Genomic DNA, 19,043 nt, shown 5'->3' with positions numbered 1-19,043 from the left:
GCATATGTCTGTTACGATCTTCATTGATTTTGCTGGTTTCATAACGTCTACGATTAAAAACAGACCTGAAATACTGAAGTTGCTTAGGGTACGGTTCAGTGATTATTTTGTATTCGATGTTGTAAAGTGGCTGTGACTTAGTGGTGTAAAAGCAACACAATAAGAGCTTCCTAGCTTGTTTGTCCTGCTATGGTCCTTAATGCATACTGCTTACTATATAATGTACCCGGCGTATTAGATAGCTAGTTTACCTGACGCTACAGACAATGCTACATTTTCTGCATGTATTTTTTCATATGCATCAGGTCATTCTTCAAGCTAAGACCTGGATCAATTATCTTTTCCCTTGGGAAACAATCAACCTTTTAAGAGAAACATCTGTTTTCATACCACATTTTTGTGTTATTATTACAGCCAATGGCAATGGTGAGTTTCTCGCTGAACCAGTCACGGATTTGGTCTGGAAAATGGAATAGACTGACATGTTTTTGTTTTAAAGTTCATTTTGCCTGGACTGATGCAGAGTAAGACTAAATATAATCAATTAAATAAATATGAGACCATTGTACCTGCATTTAGAACACTTTTACAGATGTTAAGTTTTCATACATGCATGTGTTACTGTTGTACCTAAGGACAATGCCTTGATCATCCATGGTGACAAAACAGGTCTTGCAGTGTGCTGCTCTTCCTGATCACTTGTAGACCTTGCTGCTACTAAATTAGCAGTGATCTCAGTCCCCCGACATACCTTTTCAGGAAGCCAAATTCTAATTGAGGTCTTTGGCTTTTTGCCAGCTTAACACTAGACACATTCCAGGGCCATGAAGAGTGTTGTACTTGTTTTTTTCCCCATTTCCACCAGGGAAAATATGGTTGTTTAAAAAAAAACTAGATACAGGTATGTGTATCAGAAGATTTGTGATCAGGAACAAGAATTGTGATTTTATTAGAAACCACAGATACTCCACAGTGTTTCTTCAGGCCACTTACACTTTGTTTTTGAGGAATATTAGCCACTAAAAACATTGAAGGAATGCATGAAGTAAAGTTTAATCTTTCATTTCCTCAGATTTATGGAAGACATTCTTTTTCTCTCGAATTTCCAGGAATTAATCAAAATGTTGAACTGGTAGTGAATGGCCAAACTCATAGTCAGTTCTAATGTAATGGCCACTGAAGGTGATTAAATCTGATTGCATTCCTGAAAGGCCATGTTTATAGCTATCACATTGGTTTTCCTTAGCTGGTTTCATCAATATATCAATCTCATTGAATACATAGTGATTTGTATTTCTTGTCTGAAGAGTTTAAGCCAGGAAATCATTTGCATTTTACATTTACTCTATTTTGCAAGCCACACAATAAAAGTGAATTCATTTGCAGTATTGTTTTCTCAGGGAATGATGCATGTCCTATTGTATCTTCTGATGAAAACACACCTTCAAGGTCTAACTCCCATTGCAGATCTACTTGTGGCAGTTGTGAGTGGCCCACTTACAGGAGACATTGGTTATGCCTCGCTTCATTGTAGGAACATACTGTACCTACTTATTCACAGGTTGCGACCATTTATGCTACTAAGCAGAAGTCACAAAGCACTCGTTCTGTTTTTGAATCTGAAACAACAGTAAGTGGTTTTAAGGCATTCCATTCAAAGATGCCCTAATTAAAACATTCACCCACACACTGCTGTACACACAGACACAGGCTGCCCTCCCTTCACTAATGAGTTCCTGGAGATAATACTTGCCTAAATTCAATGTTAGATTCAATCGTGTGAAAAAAATCCCTCTCAAAGGGTCTGTTTTTATTACTCTATATAAATATTTTAGTTGAGGTAACATTATCTAGAATTTGTATTTGGAGACTGTATAGTTTTATAATAATCAGGTTTTGTAATTACACGGTTTTATAGCTTGAAGTGAGATGAAACGCAATGTCTGCATCGATCAGGTTTGTTCAGTCATGCTGCTAAATGAATATTGCATGTTGCATATACTTTATAATAAATCATAAATTATTATTGTGCAGTTCCCGTCTGATCGAATGACAAGGACATTGTGAAGTAAAGCATAATGAAAATCATGTGTACCATGGCTCCTTAGCACAGAAGGATGAGTACTACATTAAGGAAATAATAAATATGCTTCTCGCTTTCCTGTTTCACCAAAGAGAGCAGATTTTTAAGTATCTTGAAAGGTTTCATAGTTTGCCAAATTGGCTACTCTAGTGGAAAGAGCCTAGAGTTGACTGCAGGATTACACAGTGATACTGTGGCTAAAGAAAAGATAAACCCACAATTTGGAATGTACACATGAATACTGATGCCTGGGAAGAAGGGTCTGAAAGCTGCATAAGCTGCTTCTGACCGTTGGGAGACGGGCACTCCCCCTGTCTGGCGATGAATACAGATGGGCTGACCTCAGAGTTGCTGCCTGCAAAACGGAGAGCAATGCTTCCTTTACTAAGGACATTGTAAAGGAGAAGTCAATCTCCAGTTGCATTGTGGGTAGCTATGCAACTGAGTGACGTTTATCAGCCATTCAATTGGAGAATCATGCTGACTCCAGAGTTTAATCTCTTAAGCTTAGACACCCTTGGGCTGTTGTCTCCTTCTGCTGAATGCTCAGCCTCTTCTATCTCACCATGAGAAGAGCTATCTCTTTAAATTAGATACGGAAAAGTGCAAGGAGGAACTTTTTCTCCCGATCAGGAATGTGACTCGCAATGCTGTCTTTCCAGATTTAAGTGTGTTCCCAAGCTGCACTGCAGGGCTAATGCAGTAGTACTGCAATGGTTGTGCCAGTTCAGTTCCTCCCCCAAAAAAATCTGCAGTCGGTGCTTCAAGATTTAGTTGACAGAATTAGCACCCAGGTGATTCACCTTTTGCGAGCTGACAGGTTCCATGGATTTTTCTTTGCAGCTTGTACATTAACAGAAAATACTGAAAGAAGACCTTCAAATGTTCAGTTTGGAACACTAGAACACTACAGAAATGCACAACATAATTGTTAACAGATTTAGTAACAATGATATGAGTTACCTGTTAGGCAGCCATTATATTTTTACAAGGTCACAGTATTACTATTTGTAATTCTGAATGTGTTGTGTGTGACTGGATTGCTCACTGCACTGTTTGTTTCTCTGACACTCTGGTACAATAGAGTTGTAGTATTCTGGCTGTGCAGGGTGACAGCTTTGCACTGTGATCATTGCCCTGATGCCCTCTAGTGCCCCAAGCAGCTGTGCCCTGGAAGCCTCCCTAAGTGCCCCATGCATATGTAGAACTTGCAGCCCGTCGCGGCCGGCCGGGCAGAACCAGACGCTGCCCCGGGGAGCAGGTGGCAGCCAGACCCCCGGCCAAGCCTGCCTGTCAGGGGAGGGGTGTCCTCCCGAGGCGTAGCGCCTGGAGGGAGCGTTTGTCTCCCTTATGCTTAGAGAAAGGGAGCTCCCGCCTGCATGATGGCGCTTTTGTGCCCGTTCGTATTAATCAGGATGGAGCAGAGCAGGGAGGCCCACCTGGGGTGCAGGCGGTTGGAGCTGAGGGGTGGGGGTGGGGGCAGGGCCACAGGGGGGGGTGGAAGGCTGAGGCTAGAGGGTTAGCGTGACCTTCAGAGGCGCAGGAATAGATGGTCATGGCTCGGGTGCTTTTATTGGAGAGTGCTGAGATGGGAGTTTAAAAATACACAGCATGTGTGACGCTAGTGTGCCGCACTGCACAAAGGCGCGCATTAGCCACCTCTGCCCCTGCTCTGTGTAACCCCGGCAACCCGTTCCCAGATTCAGCAATGGAATCAGAATTGAATGTTCGCATCCAGTGAGGAATTTGTTTGTGTGTGTGTGAGTGTGAGTGTGTATAAAACACCAAAGAGATCCCCAGAAGTAAAAAAAAAAATGAACAGATTAGGTAAGAAAGGTACAGATGTCTGGCATGATAAAGATTGCAGATGTGCTTAGCGCATTTTACTTGAAAGTAATCATGTAAACTGAGGGCTTGCTTTGTGCTTGCCTTACAATATGTTCGTTTTTCATCCAGCTGTAGATGCTTGACCTTCTTGATGTTTCCCAGCCAAGTCTCCAACAGTTTACCCTCCTCCTGTAACCATGACAACAACAACAACGGCTACTTTGGCGTCACACACAAACGGGATTAATGGGCCTCTGGGTTGGGAAGAATGAGTAATGTATCCAGTTTTGGGTATGCCCTCCAAAGATCCAAGCCCACTACAACGCATCTTCATTTTCACAAGACTGGGTAGGAGCGCTACTGTGAGAAATATAGTAAAATTCTCTTCTATTACAAGCAAGCACTAAGCCCTTTTATTCAGGCTAACCACAATCTCGAGCAACATTGTTTTTTAGTATCATTACATATTAAAACAAACAAAGAGAAACCTGTTGCAGGAAGTAGGCCACCAGAAAATCCTTACTGGTGGTGACGAGGAGTGTTGTTAAGGAATGCTATCTGGGAGGTTTTTCAAAAGAAAGGGAAATTCCGCAGTACTTGTTATCTAAAATGTAGCATGCTTGTATGGTTTATTATGAGCAATTTATATTTCAAAGAGATGTTGCTATGTGCCCCCTTTTCCCTTCCTAATATACCATACCTTGAATTTCACTGCTGTGACCTGTAACCATGCAACAAAGGGACACGTTCACCTGCATGACTTGCATTTTTCTCTGTAATAAAGCAGCAGCAGCTGTTATTCCTTTAGTGGAATGCTGGAAAACAAGAAGCTATCTGTCACTTCCAGAAACCAAATGCAATGAAACCTGTTTTTTTTTTTTTTGTTTTTTCTGCTAATGTCATCCAGCCCAGACCAATAAAGTCACTCGCGAACAGTCAAGCTTTCAACAGCTAGTCCCAATGCTTAGTGAACAAGCAGAGGGTTTGGACTGATACGGCGCAGTGCTTCCGGCCAGGAGTCTGCCCTCTGGAGGAGGGAAAATGCATGCGCATCAAACTTAAGATAGATAGAAACACCTTAACTCGCTCTGAGTGTGCTTTGTCTTGTCAGCCAGAGCGCTTGGTGTGACCACACCATAAATCAAGCATCTCGCTCTTGCCAAAATCTTCTTCGCGTCTGAGATTTTTTCAAGCAAATTGATTTCTTTGTGGTCAATGCAAAAGTGTGTTTGTTCACAGTGGCCCACTACAACATCGACATAACGCGCGTGCTTAAATCGCATTTTGTACTTTGCACTGTACTCAGAATTTTTGCTTGTTAACAGTCTGTATCACATTGGGTATTTGGGTGGGTGATAGGTAAAATTTGAATTCTTAAAGTATTTCTGATCTATAATGCTATTTGTTGTTGGCATACTTGCTGATTTGCTATTGGGTTGTATTTTGTGCTTCACACTGTGTTCTGCATTTCAAAGCTCCAATCAGGATAGGCCCGCCTGCTAACTAAGTAATTAAGTCCAATTAAAATATTTTATAGCAGCTAGGTGGAACGGATCCTTGTGTTCTTCTTGGTGCATTTTTCATACTGTCCCCATGCAGTCTGTGGCTGGACACATGGTCTATTAATCCTCTGTCCAACACAGATTATGGGGCCTCGTTACTCAACGCTATGCTTACTGTTCAATCAAGACTCTTCAAAGAAGCTGTGACATCTGTGCTCGTCTCCACTTGTGTGACATTGATCACCACAGATAAGCACAGCTGCGCAATTAGCGATCACCATATCTCTTACATCGCAGATTATTCTGGTTATATCATTAAGGATTACCGCGGTTAAAGGGCGGATCATTACACATCAGAGCAGTGCAGTTGTGTCAGGAGCAATTGCAACAGTTGTGATACTAGAGACCAGCTGTTTTTTTGCCATGATTGATTTGTCACCTGACGGGTAACAATCTAATTGGGGGCCAACCCCAAGAACAGGTCTGCGTATCTTAGGATGGGTAATCAGTTTGTTGGCAAATAAGACCTTCCTTGTCTGCAGACTGCCCAGTCATCTCGTTTTGCGTCTGCTCTTAGAAAGATACTCTAGCGGAGGCCCAGAAAGAACTCTTTTACTCAGAAAACACCACTTTCTTGGTTTCACTGCTGAACCATCAAGGCAGATGTCTCCAGAATTATTTATTGCGTCAGCACATGCTCACAGAGCGCTCTCGTGGTGCAAACAAAATCACTCGTGTTGTGCTACCAAATTTCTGGAATTCTGCATGCTTAATCGCAAAGAAGGCATTTTCTGAAAAACATACTGTAGTCATGCTGTCATGTCATATTTCACAGTTGAAAAAATATATTTTTTCCCCACTGTTAAAGTGGGCCACTATAAACCAAAAATGGGTGGGTAAGTGGAAATGTCAAACCCTGAATTGCTATGGCGACAAACTAGATGAAAGATCATAAATAAATAGATTATGAAAAATAAAAGAATGTTGAAATAAAAATAAGAATGTTGATGCCGATTATTTTGTATGTTTTGTGAAAACCTAATTTATTGCTGTGCTCCATTATTGGTTAACCCATGTTTTCTCTATCTATGATGTCATGAAGCATTATAGAATAGGCTTATAGTTGTACCCATTTGATATTCTGCTTTGAATAAGCAGGAAATAGGTCAGGCTCTTACATGTTATCTGTTTGAAGAACATTGTTCTTTGCTTGTTGTTCCAATGAAAATGGTGGGTCATTCTGTTGATGTCAGTATTTAGCAGTTCTACAGTACATTTGTAAATTAAGTCAAGGTCTGGTTATAAAAATTCTCAGAAACAACAGTTTCGAAGTTTCACACATACTCAGCAGTGAGTGCCGATATAAATACGATTTGGCATTCCAAACCAGGGAATGGGAAAAAACCATTCAAATGTAAAATCAAATTAGGTTTGTTCTGTTTACTAGCTAGCATATTTTAAAAAGTGGCAAGTTTGGGAGACAAGGAAAGGCTGTGTATTTCTCTAATGTAAACTGTCTAAGTACTGTCTGTGTACAGACTCGTGGAACTGTGCCAGCTTCTGGGATTAAGCAGCTGCAGTTAAATGCCTGTTACTGGGGACTGAACTGACAGGTGCTCGTGAGCGAGTCTCGTCTGTATTGTGTAAAGTCTGCACATGTCACCTGGGATGTGAGACGAAACAGTGCTGTCTCAGGAACAACAGAGCGAACGCCAGCCACTCACATAATTACACACGGTGCTCTCGTCCTTCCGGTCTCAGGGGTGAATATTCAGCCCTTTTGTTTCTAGTTACTGCCGCAACTATATAGCTTACAAGGTTTGTCACATTGTTTAGTTCAGCTACAGTGCATGTGACTGATACATTCAAAAAAAAAACATCAATTATGTCTGATATCTTTAACTTAATTTAAATAATTCCCACATTGACACACTTCTCTCCAAATGTGTTTAGTCACAATATGATTGTTTTGTTTAGCTTTGCCTTCCTTGAAATTTTAGACTTTTTATTACATTTTATTACATCTTTCTCCCAGCTTCATGTGCACAGTGCTTGGCAGATTGTGTTTACGTCTTTATTCAGTGTCAATTTGTGCAATATTCAAAGAACCGGGCTTTGACATGTAGAATCTTCCCAAACAATCAATTGTGTTTACGTCTGTCTGTCATAGCTTTTCACTCTGGGACAATCCTTCCCATTTTCTTTTGCAATATTAACAGATCAGAAAATGAAATGCCGCATTGAACAATGATATCACAATGATGCACATGCATTTGAGCTGCTGTGTTGCTCATCCTGTTAAGCCACTGTTATAATGCAAGGATGATGTTGATTCCAGATTTTAGACCATGCCAGACCCGACTGCAGCTAGCAGCCCCACAGGGCAACACAGAATTGGCTCTAAACCTTACATTAGAGGCATTTAGCCGATGCTCTTATCCAGAATAACTTACACAACCTTTTACATAGCATTTACATTGCATTGATTTATACGGTTGGATATACTCAGGCAATGTAGATTAGTACCTTGCTCAAGGGTACAACAGCAGTGTCCAACTCTGGAGATTTAGGTTACAATATCTGCTCCTTACCCATCATACTGTACTACATTGGCTCTAAGCATCACCCAGGGATGGGAGGGATTTAGTCGGCTGGTATGATGGCATTTGAAACAGGCCGCGGCATCAGGTAAAGTATTGGGCTGCTGACATGAGTGTTTCCTATGGGGAGGAATGGCTGTGTTCCGTGTCATAGGTAGACAGCTGTTGCGCTGTCAGGTCACAGATTGATGAGCAGTAGCAGGAGGGCAATTGGGCATCCAAGTCAGGGAGAAATGTGGGGAAAAGAAATTTAAAAATCAGGTTTGACAGTTCCTGCTGACTGGAAATGGGCTTGAGTCCTATTTCACACTATCAGAGTCTGTCATAGCTTTTCACTCTTCGGTTCAGTCTTTCATGTTTGCATTTATAAAAGAAGAAGAGTTCCACTTCTTTAGAGCATAAAGGGTTTCCTTGTCACCCCATTGGTCTCAGGGTCACTCTGTACGTGTGTAGTAAAGGGAGACACTGATGGGACCTGGGCTTCCTCTGAGCTTTGCATGAAATCCCTAATCCTGTCTCTGCTTAGAGTGCTTATCCCTGTCACTAGGGCAGGAATTAGAGGTATTTGTCAAGGATCACAGAATTGATGCCAGCTGTCTGACCGAGCAAAGCCCAGGCCTGTGGGACAAAGAGCTGACTCTTAGAGTCAATCAGTCAGACGGCTCACACACAAACCACTAGCATCCTTAGAAACCTATCACAAACCAGCCAAACTTACAAAAATTTCACAGACACACATATATGTACACACATTCAGTTTTTATTGTGGGTGTTGTAGAAGTGTTTACACGTTTTAATAGAATCAAGAAGCGAAAATCACGCACACACACGCCCCACCAAGCATACACACACACGCACTCATACATCACTTGTTCTTCCACATACCTGCCTTCATAAATCACACACTCCCTTACACAAAACCACAATCCCTCTCCTACACACACTCTTATGTAGAACACATTCTCCACAAACATTTGTTCTCTGAACTCCTTTTAACCTTTTTCCACTGACTAATGGCTGTCTTCTTGCCAAAACACTAACATACATCTTCTAGATACACACTTCTAGTCATAGAACCTGTGTCCACGCACTCATAAACACAAGTAATCTTCACATGCACATGTCCCAGACTGTATACATGTCAAACAGATGCATTGCCATTAGTAAGATGGATGAAGGCTACAACATTAAAATAATGAACTACACACTGTTTGTTAGACAGCTGTGTGTGTGAGTGGGGAAAGGTGTGCTTGCTTTCATAACACTTCCATTCCTTTACATCCTTTCAATCAACCAAAGCACGGCCTTTAAAGACTTCACCTCACCAAGACATAAAGGGAAAAAGTAATGCAAACTTACAGTATATCTAATGTGGCAACAAAGCATTTCCTTTTTTCCTTTGTTCTCAGTACAAATGAATCGATACTGCTATAAGCCCTTTTTTGGACATCAAACATGAACGGTGTCTTTGTGGCTGTAAGAAAACCTCTCGTGACAGGGAGATGTTCGGTGCAGAAGAGGAATAATTGAGGGGAGGGGGCAGCGAGGCAGAGTGGCCTTACATTCAGGCCACTGAGAGAAAGATGCTGGGTGACTTGCTCAGGTCTGCTCTGCCTTTCACAAGCTTGTTTGCTCTGGCCCCACAACCCATTTGATGTGCTAAGAACAGAGCGCCTAGGGAACGCTGTAATGCTTCCTGTTAGTACCGCTCGGCTATTTTAACGTCCACTGTTCCGGAGTGTACATTGTCCCTTGAGCTTTTTTTTTTTTTTTTACCATCATTCAGTCTTTGTATATGCATTTGGATAGCAGGCTTATTTTGAGCTTTTCTCTGCAAAAATGTGCGTGATTTTTAATTGTGCATGGTCACTGTACTGCTGTGCGGTCCCGCTGTCACATCACCAGGAGAGCAGTCTGAAGTACAGCTAATTGGACAGAGCGCGTAATCGCTGGAAAATAGATGTTCCAGAAGTGTTACGGCTTAAAAACAGCATGTACTGTGCTTAAGGTGGATGATGGTCTGCCAAGAAAGGGGGAAAAATCATTATTTCAGCTTTGTGCAATAGAATGCTATGGAACAACAACGCATAACTCATTTATAATTCTACCCTCAGTCTCACTTCTCCCCACTTCTTCCCCCATCCTCTGCCAACAGCACATTGGGGAACTGGGGGAAGCATATGCAACCATAATATTATAATAATAACTCCGTGCTGGCCAGAGTGCTGGCTTTGCTCACCACTTAGGGAACTGCAGATGCATTATGCCAGAATACGTCATCGATTTATGTCTCAACTGTGTGTGTTTGTACGGAGCTGCTTGTGTCATCTGCGTTAATGTTCTTTCTTATAACGAGGTCACTCTCACACTTTCCATCTGTCTCGCCATAAATGATTCAGCCATGCCTACAGGCTGAGGTGAACTGCAGTTTGTCTGCGCGTTGATTGTAGGTTTGCTCCGTTAAGGTGACATTCTTATTGTACTGAAACTCTTACATTCTGTGGCCTTTAGTAAATACAAACCTTGACCAAAAAAAAAAAAAAAAAACCGGCCATAGGAAATTATGCCATACATATTTGTATCTCAGCAATTTCAGTGAAGCCAGGGGATTGTATTGAAATAAGTGGTTCCCGTTCTGTGGGTTGTGGACCCCTGGATGGTCATTAGAGTAGTTCCGATGATTCATAAGATGCACGTGGAAACCATTCTGAATAACTGCCGTTGAGAGTAAATAAATCACAGTACTCTGACTAGTTTAATTACATATTTGAAAGCCTTAACTGAAATCTATTTAATATGTGATATACTTAAATTATAAATATGCATTTATTTGGCAGTATTGAGATTTATGGTCAAAGCTGGCTACACCGTTCTGTCTCATTTGAATATATATTGGTGTACTTTTCCCAAAGGTATTGGTCATAAAGTAGCAATATACACATTCTGGAGACAACGGCCTTGACTGTTTGTTAGCCCTTGGTTTAAATGGCCAAGGCATGCTATTACAACAATCATTTCCTTTCACCCGGGTTGTTTCTGCTCTGTCTAAATAACCTGTGGGCACTTGAACATAAAGGCAGTGCTGTCTGCCATACAGTGGCCTCTCTGTGGCCATGAGAATTAAGGCACCACCAATAATCTGGTGAGTAGCAAAGCATACTGTACTTACATTATGAACCCTAAACAGGAAAAATACTTCAATAACTTATTTTCTCATCTTTGTCTGAAAGTATGGATAAAAAGAAGCCAGTGTAAATTTTTCATTTTAGAATATTGCTTTGTCAGGTTTATAACCGAATCACCCACGCATGCAAAAATTTTATTTTTATCTTGACTGTGTGGGCATTGCCAAATTTTAATTAATATATCCCTTGAGCAGGCAGTGCTGACCATTTATAAAATTTAACTTTAATGTTGTAGCTCAAAAAAAAGGCTCTCCTTGTAATGTTCTTACCATCTAGGTAACAGATACTTTTATTGCTTGTTCTCAACAATGCTTATAATGGTGTGGGCTGGCTGCTAGGTGGCTCTCTCTGATAAGACACTGTTTTAATGCAGGAATGATCTCAGATCAATTCATGACTGTGCCAGTGCTGCTAGTTACATCACCCGGAGATGGGAGGATTCAGTCGGCTAGGGGTCCGTGTTGTATTACTATCTAGTGACCCCTGCTGGTCAGTTGACAAGCTCCAAACCAGGTCTGCACTAACTTGGCCTGTAGGCTGTGGGATGAAAAGTAGAGAATGAAGACGCCACGTGTTTTGGACGAGAACCGTGGATGTTTCCACTCTCCCTAATCAGCTGTGAAGATCACAGCGTGAACACCTCTATGAATAGCAAACTGGATCGCCCAAATTAGGGAGGGAATCAGGCAAGACAAAAAGTAGAGGATAATATTATTCATACATTATAATATTATTCATAATTTAATTTTAGTCACCACAGAAACATAAGTGGTCATAATACACATCAGACATTATTATAATTTTTATGGACTTGACCAGTAGCTTCTAAGAAAATGCCATAGAAAATGCTATTCCATATATATATATATATATATATGGAATAGCATTTTCTAACAACTGCATTGTTCTTTTCAAGCAGAGTTGAATTGCCTGAAACGGCTTTATTTTGAAAAATAGAAGCATAAATGCATGGAATGCATGTTTTGACTTTTGCAATCCGAACATTTGTTTATATATAACTTTCATCTCATACAGTGAATTATGTAATGCTGGTCCAAGATTAATTTCCCTCTAAATCCAGCCATCCCAGAAGGTTTTATGGAGAGTTGAGCCATCCTCCCTAGAACACATTTTATTGCACAGACCTCATAAACCCTATATGGGGAATAAAATATTTCATACATTATGTTTGATATATTTCTGAATACATGGTTTATGCAATTGATCTATGAATGTCTGTCCTTATTCAGAACAACAAAGTAGAACATGTTGAAAACTGTATAATGTCACACAAAACATACATGGTAAATGTAAAATGTGTTTCTGAATTATAACACTGGCAACGTAGAAAAGCTGTATTTACAGAAATATAATATTTGTTGTAGATACCTGTTCTGTGGCATTTACCACATACAGTATTTTCACTGAGCAGTTTGCTCTTTCTTATTTCTCCCATTGAGTTTTGTTTTGTCCTTTAATCACAGAGCTCCCAGAAGAGAAGAGGGAGCAGGGAACTGCACAAAGAAAAGAAGTCCACTGCTCAGGTGGGTGTTTTATCCTGCTCTGCATCCTGCAAGCCTGTCCCTCTACTCAGCTTTTAAATTTGGCTGAGCTCGGTTGAAAGCTGTGGGCTTTTCAGTTACACAAAGAACATTAACTTTCAGATGAATGTTTCAAATATTTGGTTGACATCTTTCAGATATTTCTTTGATATCTTTCAGTTAAATGTATGTTTTGGGATGTTTCTGCTATGACTACTCCAGGCTTGGTTTCACAGTCCCTCTGTGTCCCCCCTGCCCCCCCCCCCTCCCCAACAGGAAGACAGTGCTGATCTCAGGTGCCAGCTGCAGTTTGCTAAGGAGGAGTCGACTCTCATGCGCAAGAAGATGGCCAAGCTAGGCCGCGAGAAGGACGAGGTGGAGCAGGAGCTGGAGAAGTACAAGTCCATGTACGGCGACGTGGACAGCGTCGTGCCCGTCGGGGACTGCGGGGGCCCGCCCAGCACCCGCGAGGCGGAGCTGAAACTGCGGCTCAAGCTGGTGGAGGAGGAGGCCAACATCCTGGGCAGGAAGATCGTGGAGCTGGAGGTGGAGAACCGGGGCCTGAGGGCGGAGAACGAGGACATCCGCTGCCAGTACGAGAAGGACTGCCTGGGGAGAGAGCCCCTCTCCAGCGTCCCCACCTCCCCTTATGGCGACGCCCTGGAGTCAGCCGCCGAGCTGCGGCGCCACCTGCAGTTTGTGGAGGAGGAGGCGGAGCTACTGCGGAGGTCCATCTCGGAGATCGAGGACCACAACAAGCAGCTGACTTCTGAGCTGAACCGCTTCAAGTTCGGGCCCGGCCAGGAGGGCGGGTGGGCGACGGACGACGGCGCGTCCAGACCCGGAGGTGTGCCCGGGAACGGGAACGGGAATGGCGGCGGGTGCTGCGTCGGCCCCGGGGGGGCGCTGCAGGAGGAGCTGAAGGCCGCCCGCCTTCAGATCAACGAGCTGAGCGGGAAGGTGATGAAGCTGCAGTACGAGAACCGCGTCCTCATCTCCAACGTGCAGCGCTACGACCTGGCCTCCCACCTGGGCCTCCGGGCGGCCGGCTCCAGGGACAGCGACACCGAGAGCGACGGAGGGAAGAGGGAGGGGGAGAACGAGGAAGGGGGCCGCCCGTCGCCTCCGCAGCCCAGGAGGGAGGGGCCGGTCGGGGGGGAGAGCGATTCGGAGGACCACTTCGAGACGACATCGGGCTTTGGCAGCGGGAAGCCTTTGGACACCGGCAGGCTCTCCATGGCCGAGCTGGCCCGGCAGAAGAAAGAGGACTCAGAGTCGTTCGCCAACATGAGGCGGGAAGTGGAGCGTCTCGGAAAAACGGTGGACCGCCTCATCACAGATACGGACAGTTTGATCTACGACGGGAAGGTGCTGCTTACAGGCGGGGAGTATCTGGAAGAGGAAGCTGAAGGGGACAAGGATTCGTCGGAGGGCAAGGTCGAGCCTCAGGTGCTGGATGCCATCAACGCCCGCATGAAGGCCTTCAGGACAGAGCTGCGCAGCTTCATGGAGAAGGTGGACCACCTCAGGGAGGGTCTTGGGGAGAACGCAGATCATTTCTCTCCCATGCCCAACCTCACGGAGTCCACCAGCTTCCTGTCCGGGGTCACTTCCATGTCGCGCGACTCGCCCATTGGAACCCTAGGAAGGGACCTCATCACTGACTTCCAGGTAAGTTGTAGTTTTTCCTTTCTTTACCTATGCCATCACGTATGAAGGCCTCATATGCTGCCACCTGCAACATTTAAACATGACAACATGCTGCTTCTGTTATTACGATACTGTAATACAGCCTGTAAATGGCAAACACCCTTCAGTGAATGGTACGATAAGACTGATGCAGGAAAATGGCAGGTTCTGACATGTCTTTTGAATATGATCAGCTTCCGTGAGAGATCAGTGCCTGTTTACCGCCATTTTGAAGAGTATCAGCCAAACGTCATTCTATTCATCATCCTTGAACTAAAGTGAGGTTCTGACGTGGAAAATAAAATGACAGTGGGAAAGAAGCTCTGCTCTGTGTTGCCTGAAATTTAAAATTACATTCCTCTTGACCATGTCAGAATGCAAACTGTTTACACTGTGGCCATATTACAGTATGGAATGGAACTGAATGCGATGAACCTTTATGACCTCCGCAGGAGTGAACTCATTACACAAATAGTTTGAGTGTTGCTATTTCAGAAAAGAGTGGCATATTGATTAGTTTTATCAATCTTTAAAATGGTTGAGATACAGGGTTTAATAGTGGCAGAACAGGCCGTACTGAAATATAAAAGATAGAAGTGTGCAATTATCTAAAGTGAACCATTTGCCTCTTCAAAGCCATTATGTATTTTTAGAAATTTATCAGACTATTAACCTTTACATGTACAGCAGCATACAAAAGTTTAAATTGTTTACCTGAAGCTACATTTTTTTCCATGGTACCATTTATATTTAGACAAATGAACAATTACAGTCTTTAATCTTATTTCAATTTGAAATAATCATTTGAACTCCTCTTAAATGTGAAAACTCCTAACTTTAACTGTCCTGCTAGTTTCAAATTTCAAACCTGGTTGTGATATGTCCATTATGTTTGAGAAACAGCCATCGCAGGAAGGATTACGCTGCCATCTGTTTTGTCATGTGTGATTTGATTTGCAGGTTGAGCGTCTGTCAGGCATCCCTTTTGTCAAAACAAAATATGTCTCCAAGCCTGCTTATCTTCATCTGAATGTTTAACATAAAATTGTAAACTTTAAATGCAATCAAAGAAAGTCTCATATTTTACATAGTGCTATTATGTAGGCTACTATCAATGAAATCGATTGGTTAAAATTGAAAGTAAGTGAGTACAGTAGCATAAACTGATGTATAATTATCTTTTTACGTAGCCAATATTAACATGGCTACCAATTAAGCTGGCGCTATGACTGCGTTCTTTATTTTTATTTTACTACGTTGAGACACCGTGAGTAATCAGGATTGATGGGTAATAGAGTTTGGGTAAAGGGTAAAGGAGGCCTTGTAAAATCGCCATGAACAGACGCAGTGCAGACTTGCACCTCACGCGGCTCACTCCCTCCCAGTCCCCAGCCCCCACCTCCTCCTCCGCTTGATCTGACCCTTCAGCTGCTACCTCTCCTGCCTCTGCTGCTAATGCCCTTGCCTCTTTTCATTGGCTTTTTCACTTGCACCCTGCTACTTGCTCAAGGATAGTTTCTGCAACCTGACCTTCAAAGCTTGGAGGCTCCTTGGTGCTGCTCTCAGCTTTCTGCTGATGGGATGAGTGCACAAACACGAAGGCGACAAGCAAATAACCTCCAACGCGTGGAGGCCTGTGAGGATGTGCGTTTGAATGTTTTTGAATAAGCTGCGGATTCTAGGCAGAATTCCTGGTGTTCTAGAGTGTTGTTCACATACCCTGTTCCATTTCGGCCGTTTGCTTCCATTGGCTTTGTGTCCATGTGTTACGAAAGCCTTCTGAAATGAAAGAGAATGGATGACATCTGCAATAAAAGCAAGAAATCATGTTTGTCTTGATTTCTGATCAGAATGTATCCAGCTGAATATGTATTTAGTTTTCAAAACCTATTATTTAAAGGGGCAGGTCACTCAAAAATGAAATTAGTGAGTTCTTACCCCCAGAGTACTATCTATCCATCCAGATAGTTTTGCTAAGATTTGATTAGTTTTCTAGATGCTGTTCACCTTGATACAACAACTTATAGAAACACATGTTTTTGTGGAGCTCAATGCGCCGAAGATTTGCATTCCAAAAACTCAAATCTCAGTGAAACTATCTGGATGGATAGATGGTACTCTGTGTAAGTGGAAACATTCTTAAATTTCATTTACGGATGAACTGCCCCTTTAAGCTTCAGTTGGCCTATAGTACACAAACCAAAGCCTTCTAACGCAGATTTGGTATTTATAAATAAAATTTTAATCAATTTATGTGCATTCATGTTTATGCATTTACCAATACTTCCTCTTTGGCAGAATGTACATCAGCATATTAGCCAGACTCCATACTGTTTGAAATATTTAATGTAAGAACTATGTACTACGTGGCTTTGTGCATACATAAATAAGTAAAGAGACTACATTTAAATCTCATACCTTCTGATAAGTTTTGAGCATTTTTTAAAGTGATATTTTATAACTGTTCACTTGAAAATCCTGCAGTGGTGAAGTCCAGTAATAAAAATGTGAAAATGTGTATTCATTGAAAACTGAATTAGGGTGAATATTATTGTTGACCTCATACCAGTAAAAGTTTCTTATTGCTTCACAAATTGCGGTATAGCGACAAAATTAAAAAATACAAGTAAAGTAATGAGGAACAGAGTTGTGAATCTTGTGAAATTGTGACACTTGTACAAACTACTGCTCTGTTCTACATTTGTTACTATTTTATTATACGACATAGCATTGTTAAAGTTTTTTCTTACAGTAATAAAAATGTTGTTACACTCGCATGAGGTCAACAGTATTAAAATACATGTTGCACACCTGTGAATAATTACAGAGCTGCTGAATGATTAAATGTATACATGTAAATTCAGTACATATCCCTGTAGATGATGCATAAACTACAGGAATATGTATGTACGTATATGAAATTCATTGTTCAATGTTGGATCCAGATTTTCAAAAATTCAGTTGATTATCAACAAAATTGGCTTGTGCGTTCTGCTTGAACCAACATCAAATGTAAGAAATGGGATAGTGTTTGGGGGTATTGCTGACGACAGAATCGTGATTCTACACTGATTCGAGCGGGGGAATTGCTGTCCACTCATCTTGCATCGTTATTATTAAGCTGCTTTACTGCTGCTATGCAATGAAGCTAACGCATGATCATTCAAGTGTTAGGTTGTAAGTTAAGCTTCACTTGGGCACTGCTTGGCTGCATGGCACCACGCACTGACATGCGTTTAGTGTCTTCTAACTTTATCATGCTTGTTATACCAGCCGTTGGTTTTGACTCATGTATCCCTCATTGCATGCGCCTCATAACCGGTGTTTTTGCGTTCTTTTCTCCTCCTTTCTCCTCTCTTTTTCTCTTTGTTTTCCCCCCTCCAGATGTTTCAGCCCATGATTTTGCTCATCCTCGTTTTAGTTCTCTTCTCCTCTCTTTCTTATGCCACCATCTTTAAGTTAGTCTTTCTCTTCACGCTTTTCTTTGTCTTCTAGTTCTTTTTCCTCCCTGTCCGTCCTTTTCATTCCTTTATATTCCCCCCTCCTCTCCCCCCGTGGTCCTCTACCTGTGTTCATTTTCTGTGTTTCCCTGTCCTTCCTTTTCGTTAACGGATCCGCCCATGCACCCGCCCCTTTATCCCTTCCACGCCCCCTGACCCGCCCCCCACCTCCCACAGTCCGGTCTGAGGGATGAACCGGAGTGGCATCTAGGACAGGACCGTGCCGCCGAGCCCGAGACCCAGCGAGGTCATCAGGGCTCTGACCAGAGCAAGGGAGCCGATGGACACAGTATATACAACAGGCCAGAGGGTTTAAGTTTGGAGGTCAGTGCCTCATCAGTTTTCCTCAATACCTCAAGCTTTGCACTTTAAGACATTATCTCAGGCTGTCGGGAACAGTCATTGTTGGCTTCGGTGAATTTAGGGATTAGGAGGTACTGGTAAGATTATGAGGAGAGACAATTTAGTTTGCCTGTGCTTTGTTTGTGCTAGCGAGTAGCGAGTACTCTGAATGCCACCAAATAATGCTTTTTATTGGCCCATTAGTCCGAAAAACTGAACAGACGTAATAGAATGGAAGGTCACCAGTTACAGTACCAAAGTCCTTTAAATTTCAGGTTTTTACATAGCTGCCTGTAGTTTTTTAATGGGTCTAGATCAGTGTTTCTCAACCCTGGTCCTGGGGACCCACTGCCCTGCATGTTTTAGATGTTTCCCTGCTCCAACACAACTGATTCAAATGAATGGGTCGTCATGAAGCTCTGCAGAAGCCTGATAACGACCCATTTATTTGAATCAGGTGTGTTGGAGCAGGGAGACATCTAAAACATGCAGGGCAGTGGGTCCCCAGGACCAGGGTTAAGAAACACTAGTCTAGATGACTTAAGATGTGACAGAATTTAGAAATGGGACGACACCCTATAGATCCAGAGAGTGCGACTGGATTGGCAGTGACCCGCATGGGCGAAATATGATCTCCACTTCATTCCTCCTCTATTTTTATTTTGGTTTTACCCCTCACTAAATCCTCTGCTCTCTCTGCCACTGCTTACTTATTGCAAGTGTTATGATTTTATTTTTGGTGTACTTTTATCTTTCAATTTCTTTCGTTTCCCA

At 42.5% G+C, this 19,043-nt stretch overlaps 1 protein-coding gene across 4 annotated transcripts in view; it reads left to right on the top strand.

Annotated features, from left to right (window-relative positions):
• LOC135252729 (microtubule cross-linking factor 1-like) overlaps positions 1–19,043 on the top strand; it is a 49,667-nt gene that overhangs the window by 15,149 nt on the left and 15,475 nt on the right. For 3 of the 4 annotated variants that reach the window (XM_064331165.1, XM_064331168.1, XM_064331167.1), the window contains exons 4-6: positions 12,682–12,741; positions 13,015–14,409; positions 18,105–18,251. In XM_064331165.1, the coding sequence (XP_064187235.1) occupies positions 12,682–12,741; positions 13,015–14,409; positions 18,105–18,251 (1,602 nt within the window). The remainder of the gene's footprint in view (positions 1–12,681; positions 12,742–13,014; positions 14,410–18,104; positions 18,252–19,043) is intronic. The other variant, XM_064331166.1, reaches the window with a different exon arrangement.

The sequence above is a fragment of the Anguilla rostrata genome, chromosome 4 (assembly GCF_018555375.3).
Source record: "Anguilla rostrata isolate EN2019 chromosome 4, ASM1855537v3, whole genome shotgun sequence".
NCBI lineage: Eukaryota > Metazoa > Chordata > Actinopteri > Anguilliformes > Anguillidae > Anguilla > Anguilla rostrata.
Note: the sequence above shows the minus strand (reverse complement) of the source record. Positions and strands in the feature narration are given on the sequence as shown.